This window comes from Sipha flava, unplaced genomic scaffold (assembly GCF_003268045.1).
Source record: "Sipha flava isolate LNK unplaced genomic scaffold, YSA_version1 1_pilon_pilon, whole genome shotgun sequence".
NCBI classification, from domain to species: Eukaryota; Metazoa; Arthropoda; class Insecta; order Hemiptera; family Aphididae; genus Sipha; species Sipha flava.
In genome coordinates, this window is record NW_020272783.1 from 1873284 (window position 1) to 1883718 (window position 10435).

At 32.9% G+C, this 10435-nt stretch overlaps 1 protein-coding gene across 1 annotated transcript in view; it reads right to left on the reverse strand.

Moving 5' to 3' along the window:
- The window catches only part of LOC112681933 (proton-coupled amino acid transporter-like protein CG1139), an 18178-nt gene extending 17536 nt beyond the window's left edge, over positions 1–642 (reverse strand). The window contains exon 1 of the mRNA XM_025552306.1: positions 596–642. Within this exon, the coding sequence (XP_025408091.1) occupies positions 596–642 (47 nt within the window). The remainder of the gene's footprint in view (positions 1–595) is intronic.
- Between the last annotated feature and the right edge of the window lie 9793 nt (positions 643–10435).

The following is a 10435-nucleotide window of genomic DNA, read 5'->3' on the forward strand; positions in this document are numbered from 1 at the left end:
TTGTTATTCAATACCAAAATGGTGATTTTAAATAATCAGAAAACGAAGTATGATAATACTAAAACAATGGTTTTTTTTTTAATACACCAATTATTTCATAGACTGAAAAATAAGTAATAAAATAGGTAAACGAGGTAAACGAAAATAAAAGTTATTTAATCTTTTAACAAAACAGAAAATGTAATAAAAACGAATGAACGATCGTAGTTTTTGCACGTCTTATGCATGAAATACAATTTCAATATTTTCATTATCTCAGAAGTTATCGGCGTTAACGCGTTTGAAAACGCTCTGTATATAGAATAATACGGTTTAACGGCTAAACCCCGAGCGGTGGGAAGAAAAAAAAAAGAATTTGTGAAAATCAAACATTCTCTACCGCGTACTTTGCGCGGCAAAACGCTTGCCTGGCGAAAGGCCGCACAACACATAATAATAAAAATAACCGTTATCATCATTATACAATAGGAATAAAAAATATCGGTCGCCCTCCAGCACCACGCGCCCTCGGAACGTTTCGTAAATTATTCGTTTAACGTTCCGCGGGCGACCGAGAAAAAATCCGCAAAAACATACAACACATCCAGCTACTCACGTTTCGGACGGAGGCCCGATGCCGGTCAGCGACAACGATTCGGACATGTTCGGTCGCGTGCAGGACACCTGAAACACAGGACGAAATCGACGTCGACGGAAGAAAAAAAGTGGAAAAGGAAAAATCCGATCGGACGGGCGACTACGGCGGCGGTGGCCACGTGCGTTGAAAATCGATGTCGGCGTAAACCTCGTGTTATCGCGTACCGCAGGTTAGGCTACCGTTAACTGCGAAGGGACCGCGAAAACGAACGATGTTAGCGCGCGCGCGCGGCACTGATCGCGGCGGGTTCGATAACGTCGCGGCACTGACCTGAGGGAACGGTCGGTGGTTAGCGGCGCGGGTTGAAGGGACGGAGCTGCGATCGAAAACGGCCGCGGACCGGGACTGCAGCTACTGCTGCTGCTGCTGACTCGGACGGTTACGCTACGGACTGCGGTGTCGTCGTCGTCGGGTGTCTCGCGGCAACGGTCGCGCGCGCGTTTGTGCTGCGTTTCGTCGCGAGCGCACCGGTCGCGTCGGGCATGCGCTTCGGTCGGCGCGCGCTACCGGCGGCCGAGACGTGATCGATATACTGTGTTTCCGTTCGCGGTACCTTAGCCGGCAACGGGAGGTTAGGGGCGATCGAGGGGCGATACCATCGACGGTTCCATTCATTCGACCGCCGCCGCCACTAGAATCGTTGTCACCGGAGTGCCGCGCGTCAAGGACCCGCGTTGATATTAGTTTTTTGTTATTAAACGTCAGGCAATGATAAAAAATGCTTGTGGTTAGAACGCGAAACACTCGAAACATATCCCGTAACTTGGCGTAAGAAATTCAAAAAAAAAAAAGATGCAAATGCATTGAAATCCGAGCCCTAGTTATCGCGATACGAGCGGTGCTAATGCGGTTCCGTCCATCGCCGAGTCCGAGTCAACGGTCGTTTTGAAAGCCTCGTTGGTCAGACCACGACGCGCTGTTGTTTCGTTTTCCAAACGACCGTTTGGTAATCGCGGTTGCGGACAGATCGTGTAAACCAGAGGTGGAACTAGGAATTTCTACGCCCGGGGAGAATGTTAAAATTACGCCCTATCGTAGACCGATAATCAAGTACTCTTATCGAGCATTTTTTCCAATAATTAATATGCGATCATACCAATTGAGTTTTAACAAAGTTAAAAATATCAAATTAGTTGTTCATAATTACAAAAACTACAACCTCTAGAACCATACGCCCGGTGATGAATCACCGTCTTCTACCCCCTAGTTCTGCCATTGATGTAAACGACCAAGGATAACCAGTGATAGATCGCGCGTCGTCTTCTAAAAACTCACCCCTTTGTTTCACCCCTAAAACTCGTTCGGGATCCAGTATGGTTGGCGCTTGCGAGTATGTAGTAAAAATCGTGTGCATCGCCCGTGATTACCAACATCCTTTGCTTTTCCGCCGCCGTTTTGTTTACAACGATAATAATAATTTTCTGTGGTAACGGTCGTAAAACACGTAGAACGCTATCTGTACGTACACTTTCGTTTTATATGTTATACCTGCAGAGTGAAGTTTATCATAAATAGGTGCCGATATTTTTGGTTCATCGAAAATAGAAATGCGGTTTCATCTTTTTAACGTATTTTTTATAAAAAATATATGTGTTCATTAATAATAAAAGTTATTATTGAACTTGTAGGTACTAGCAACAAATTAGTGTGATCAATACAACGTAATTTAAAATAAAAAACAGGGATACGTTAGGTTAAAAAAATGATAAAATTCCATTAACGGTTTACGATTTACCATTTTTAGTTTTTAGTCAGAGTCAATTAGATGATTTTACGGGTGTAAAATATTCAGATTTTGAAATAATAAATATTTGCTATATATGACGACTTCCTGTATTTATATTGGTATTTTAGTAAAAATAAAATTGAATTGATATTACATAAAAATGAATATAGGACATTTGTCTCCGTATTTTAATAATTGTCGATAAGTTTTAGGAGACGGGCAGAGACGGCTAACATCCTTATTTATCTTACTGGGGGTAAAATTAGAAATGTTAAATGAATAGCTACAAAACCGAGATGGACAAGTTTAGTACTAACTTCATAAGTTAATCTTATATATTAATCACTAATTATATATACCTATCAAGTATCAGATAACATTTATACCTACGAACAAATAATTTTAAGGGTTGGAAGGCAACCTTCCATGCATCCAGGAATTTGCGCTACTAGAGATAAGACGCTTGACCAAATATTCAAATAATCCTGTGTTATACGTAATGCCTGAGCATTCTTATGCTTATAATCATAATTATATTATTATATTATAGTTATGCTGATAGTTACATTTATGATATATATATATAATGATTTATGATATTGGAGCGATACAAAAATGTGATAATAACTTGATAAAATAAATAAAAAAAAAAAAAATAAATAAAAAAAAAATAATAATATTAACCAATAATCAATATTAAATCATTGGATTATAATAATCATTAACCATATAGTTCAAATGTTTTCCCGGTGTACTAAAATAACTGAGAAAGTCCTGTTTAAAAATTTAAATAAAAGACCATTATACATTTGCTGGCTGTGAACGTTTTCCAATACATCGTACAATTAATACTAGTACTTGGCTCTATTGGTAATTTGGTAATTTGTTGTATATTATGTAGACGCGAACATTTATTGTAAATCATCCCAAGATTAGGTGTGTGATCATAATTACAGATTTAGTAGCCATCATGGGGTGGGGGGGCTTCAGACCTTCACAGTCGGGCAAAGAAGAAATGGAATTTTTTCATTCAACTCTTTATTTATTTCTTTTTCTCTTTATTTTTCTCTCTCACCTTCTTTATAGAATATAGAGTAGACTACTCGTCTTGACGTTTGGAATACGTTGCTGCTATATGGAATAAGTTAGGTCGTGAGCAAGGCATTATTCGTCACAAAAGAAATATACTATTATATCGTGTTTGATGTATTACTGCAGCACGAAGTTTATTATATATTATACGAATGCAAGTAATAAGGTTAGCTATATTTTTTTATGCCATCCAAGTTATTATGTAGAGCGTTATAATATGGTTTTTTTTTACAATGTCTATATATTTATATATATGTGCAGTATTCGGTCGGCTCATTCTGTTCATGATGATGACCAGTCGTATTTATTTGAATTTATATGTGTACAATGAATGCGTTAACGCTTTTTCTTCTGTAAGCGTTCGTAGACGACGCGTAATTTTTCGAATCATATTGTTGTAGACACCACGATGTTACTTTTAATTTTTTCATTTTTAATTTTCAAACCATTCGTCCGGTTGTAAGTTGTTTCATCGTAATGTACCGGGTGTTCGGCTAGACACACGGACATTTATATTTCATATATCCGAATTCCGAATAGCCCTCACTTAATCGAGTATATGATATGCACGATCATGCTCCTTGTAAAACGTTTCTATACAACTGTATTATAGTATAATACACTTATAATTTAGTCGTGTGCGTATATAATATGAAATAATAATAAAATTATATTGTAATATATACACTACGTATGTATATCCACTATTTACGACCGAATGCTTGACGAAACCATATCTTCGTTTCATGTTCATGACAATTCTATTGTTCGATTATTTAGCTGCGAGTTGAAATTTCAATAAACGTTTTTTTTTAACATGCTCTGAGTACTTTTAAGCTTACAATAATATGTAGGTATGTTTTTTTTTTAAAATATTATCTTAAAATAATTTATAAAAACGGTACGACTGTATATGTTTGCATACGTAAAATATTACGTGTAAGAATTTACAGGCAAAAATAATTATACTACTCATATAATGCTTCTGTTATTGTAATTTGTATATCAACTATTGGGAAAAATAAATTATCTTCATTATTAGTACTTGCAATTGAACACGAATTGCTCCAAAAATTCGATACCGAAAAAGTAATTGAATCATTTGCAAATAAAAAAAATTGCAAAAAAGTTTTTATGGTATTTGACAACTAATTTTATAGTAAAATAAATTGTTTATAATACGAGTATTTTATTTGTTAAAATTATTATCATATAAAAGTTTATACTTGATTCTTATATTGTAAATATTTTTGTTTTTAAAAATTTAACTTTTAGATTCAATACTTCCTCTGCCAAAGAGGTTTTTCAATCATCTAAATACTGGACACTGCTGGGCCTTATTAGCTCTAAAATCACTGTGCATTGGAGCTAGGGCCTAAGGCCACAATAGTATTAATCCAGGACTGTTTCAATCCGGTGAAAACACGAAATAAATGAACGAATAAGTTGTAGTTGTTACACATAGAGTAATTATTGTACTCGAACGAGAATAAATAAAAAAAATATAACGCTTTTGATTAATTTAAGGTCACGGGAAAAGCACACGATGTGTGTTTCTTTTGACATTGTGTTCTCTTAATGTATGTACACACGCGAGTATTGAATTTAAAAATTTGAATTTACCCATCTACGACGTTATAAATGCGCTTTTGAAAAAATAAATTACAAACGTTCGTCGGGCGAACATGGAGAATTTGAATGCACTTACAAAAATACTCTCTACATATACATATATTGATATATATATATATATTTGAAAGATTTGAAACCATATCTTATATTAATTATGTTTTTACTTCTCCGGCACATTCCGGAACAATGTTCAATTTACCTAATGAATTCAACCGCAATGTTTTCAATTACACACAACGATAGCTCGTTTATTAATTTTTTTTTAAACGTATATTTTGATGCGCCTGAGGGCAACGCCCTTATTATATTATTTTGTTGCTTGTATACAATGTATACGGTTAAATTTCTTATAACGTCTTCCACGTTTAGTAATATTTCTTGAGTAGATATTTTAATTTTCTTAAAATTTAATTAGTTTTTGTTTCACAGTTACTGTATACGCGCACACGATTAAAATAAAATAGCATATCCGGTACGTAAACAAAAGTAAACCATTATAGGATCGATAATGGGTTGAAACTCGTACGATTGTGTTTACTCGGCACACATTTTTGGTGTATACGATCTACGCATTCGAAAGCGGAGATGAACCGTAGTAACCATGTTCTAAAAATGGTATTGAACGACGAGCGTACATACAGTTAATTTATCACGAGTGCAGCATATCTTTTTACTGTTAAAAGTAGAACACGAAAAACGATGTGTTCACTGCATCAGAAGACGTATAAAACGATTTAAACTAAAAACATGTGCGAGGCTGAACAGATAATTCGTGATTATATAAACACGATAGTATAAACATTAGCTTGTTTCGACTATAAATGTTGAGTGTTTTTTTTTTTTTCTACTAAGAAATATAGACGATATTTGTGTAGGTAAGAATTAAACCATTGGTTCACTTATAATCTGTTGTGATTAAATGTAATATTTTTGAATACGTGAAAAAAAATCAAATAATTTACAACTATTAATCATACGTACGTATTATAACAATATTAGAGTCGACGTAAGCGTCAAGAATGGCAAAAATAAATGTTGTCTAAAAACGGTAGACAAATGCGCATAAATCGAGAGTAAAACTATAATTGTTCAAGGAAATCGGACATTGCAAATGCCAAGTACGTTATATAGTTGTGTGGTACATACAGAACGATTACCGTAGACACGAATACAAATAATTATGTTATTATTATGGCGCGGACTGACAGTCGAGCAACAAGCGAAAACAACGGTGACACGTTGACCACACCGCGGTTGCGCGACGAACGTTTTTTAAAATTAAACTTGTCTTGGGCGGTACGAAAATAATCGCTCATTCCGTCAAACATCGCGTATTCCTACATTATTTATTATTACTGTTTTCATTATTATTATTATTTTGAACGGAGACGAACGGCCAACGTTTTATTTTGTTTTTTTTTCGTAACACGCGTGGGGTGCTTCATATACGTCGTTCATGTCACGGAAAGCAGTCACCGACATGCCAAATAACCTATTTTCACGTGTAGAACGATGTTCGGAAGACGAGCAAAAATGAACTTTCGTGTTTTGGCCGCGTCGATAATCAATTGTCACGGACGAAGACGATGGGACGGAGTAGAGCTATAACGAGGGCGTTTAGGGCAATAGTATTGTTTGGACCGAAAGCTGTACAGCCGGTTAGGTTTTAACATGTTGGTCTCGAACGCGTTGAGTCTATTTCATGGCCGGACCGTACATAAGATTCGTCCTCCCGGTCAACTCGCATGTAATTGGCTCGATTATTTCCGCGATAGAATCACTGAAATTATCTTAACGCTCAACTCGGTTACCTTTGGCTTGTTATAATCCATAGCCCGCATGGGCTAGGAATGTTTTATTTTAATTGAATTATAAAAAAAAATAATCCATCGGTTCCGATTTACCCCGGCCCAGATCGCCACGTGCCCGTCGTCAGCTGCCAGTCCGCCCCGGATATATTTGTACACGTTCAAAACGTATGTAATGTTATCATTCGTCACACGCTCACGCTCGACTAACGATTCTCACCTGTCGGCCCGTGTACATAATAATAATATTGCTTTTTTTTTGCATCTTATACATTGGAATCGTGTTATTGAAATGTTTGACGCAACAAAATAACTTTGAATTATTCTGCACGAAAATCAACGTCGGTTCACCTGTACAAACGTTTATTTTGTGCATATAAAACGAAATAAAAGTAATTTATTATACTAATCTGTCGGCCAGAATTTTATGCACAGGTACGTACGTTTGGTATCACGCTGACTTCAGAGTTCAAGATAAGGAAGTGCTAACGTTCAATGATGGACTCTACAAGCATTCGATATTATTTCAATGAACGATCAGTTATTTCCGAGTTATTCATTTGAAGTGGTAATATATATTAATATAAAAATATACTATTTCTCGCAAGGATGCAAAGATCCCAAATCATCAAAACGTCTTTGAAGCAATCATATCAAAAAATGTTCGGAAACATTTATTTTATTTTCAGGTTGAATTCTTTAACCTAAAGTTGCTCAACTCGTTCAATCAAATCAAACGCTTTAACCATTCTTTCATCAAACAAATTAACAAACGCGTACAATTCTCATAAGCACAGTTCCCTCCTACAGATAAATATATCATTAGTTCCTTAAACTTATATCCAGTAAATTAAACACGCTTTAGTAATTGTAAATAAATAAATAGTAAGTACTTTATCATTAAACTATGCAATTTAACTCAAGTATTATTTATTGTGTAACACATATTAGAAATCTGTGGTAAAGTTAGATCTGAAGGTATTTTTAGCGCTAAATTTTGACGAATTTACAAATCAATTTTTATCTTCATAATAGTTTTTTGACATATTTTCTAAACGATTTAACAAAAAATTCATCTTCTAATAAATATCCATATATTATAACATAACTATAATAATAGTAATATAGAAAAATATAATACTAATAATGTGTACACCGACAGGGTCATATTTACATGTTTCCCGCTTCTAAGCCTGTGAAAAGTTGCTGTCCTTAATAACCAAAATATTAGACGAAGTGTTTTTTTTGCATTTTATGTTTAAAATGTTTAATGTACCTATATGTCAGTAAAAATTAGTCACTTCTGCCCATCTGTAGTAATCACTACAGTACTATTACTACTACAAGAAGCAGAAAAAGTTTTAATTTAAAAAAATCAATCAATTTGTGTTTGACTTACAATATTTTGCAAATTATCACTCTTTAGATTGGCAATTTTTTTATATTGGTCACCGCTTAACCGTTTTCTATTAATCTTTATATAAAAAAAAATAAAAAAAAAATAAAAAGATAATAAAAATAATTAATTAATAACAATAAGTCAATTAATAATATAAAAAGGAAACAATTTACGTACAAAAGATTTACACACATGACAATGTGAACAAAGACTGAATTCAGAATAATTTTTTATTGCTAGATATTTTATTTATTAGAACTATCGAAACGATTTCTTTCATAAACATTCCCAAATCTTATACATATAGACACGGTGATAAGAAATTATGAAAATATCTTGTTAACTGTTGGTGGGGTAAGCTATTGTCTAAATTATTTTCATATAAAAGTATATATAATATATTTTACAATATCAGAAAACCTAAAAACGTATATGAATATAATAATATATAATACCGTAAAACGTATAACCTTCAAAAATTTGCCATCCCTCAAAAATTTCCGCTGTAGGCATGTGCTTATAGTGTCCGCATATAAATACGCCACTGCATACCGACTTATACAATATGGGCTATGGTGTACTACACGTCATGTACACCTATTTGAACAGAATTTTGGCGTTGGCAACTATCCTGCGGATAGTTTTGTTTCTAATTTTAACAACTGTAAAACTATGCGCGTGATTACATGTACGTATATACCTATGTAATGTTAACCGTGTACGATATCGATATCTGAATTTTGTTTTGAATGTTGTGTAACGACTTTTTGTTGACTTCGATCTGAAGTGCCATTATAAATTATACTTTAGATCATATACGAATTATTTGTATAGCGTGATATAAAAAAAGACTCTTTTTTTTTTTTTTATGCCCCTAAGAGAGTATGGAGAAATGTATATGTATTAAAACTGGAAAATTTTTAGTCCTCTTTTTGGCAGTATAGGAAATTAAACTACTGAGAAAATTAATTTTAATTTTTTTAAATCGTATCTCATTAATAGGTACTATAAAGATATTGCTTTTTAACTATAGGTATGATGATGGTTATAATTTAAATATTTGATTTTGTATTTTTTAGATAAAATAAGCGTTTTTGTGTTTAAATACACCTTCTACAAAAATAAAAAATAAAATGTATTTAAGTTAAATTTTCTTAAAAAAAAAAAATTAAATTAAATTTTTAATGTTGAAGCATATATGAATTTAAATTATTATTCACACACAAATTGGGTCAATATAAAACGTAGTTATATATTTGAAACATTTTAATTTATTAATGTATTAATTTAACAATGATAATTAATTATTAGCTTTTATTGTATTATAATATCAAGGTGAATAGTATTAATTGACACTTAATTGAGATAATGTATATTATCTACCAATAATAAATATATAATAATAGAAATGTATAAATTATACGAGAATTGTAAAAAGCGTATGCTCAAGTATTTTTTTCAGATTTTAATTTTTATCATTTTCCAAATGTTCTTAAATATCGTTTTTAATACGGGATGATTTATATAGGTTTTTATTGATTAAATGAATACTTAAGTTATACATAATATATTAATATATTCCATATGAGAACAATATGAACAAGTGAAATTGGATTTTGATACATCATTAAGTTAAGAAAAAAGTCAACTGTTGTCTTTTAATAGGAAATCTCTATTACGGTGAAACAATTTCATCTTTAAATTGTATATTTTTATGAAATTATTTATTAAAATACGTCTGTTATTATAACTATTTGTGGTGAATAATGAATTAAGATTTGTTTAGTAAGTATAAACTGATTTTTTGTGGTTTTCATTTTTTTTTTTAAAAAAGGTCTTTGATTTCCCTTTATTTATACTCATTTGTAGTATGGCAACACTCTATACCAGTGGCGTATTTATGGGAGGGGAGGAAAGGGCCTTCCCCGAAATGAAAAAATACCATTGTTAAAAAATTTTATTTTTGACATGGATATGTCTTAAGGTCGGGGGTTATTCCGAAAATGTGTCGCAACACGGAGAATGTTGCTTATGCGATAATTTAAAATTATATATATATATATATATATATATGTATAATATATTTATTCTTGTAAGAAATTATGTGATGACTTTTGAGCGACTCTAATAAAAAAAATTGT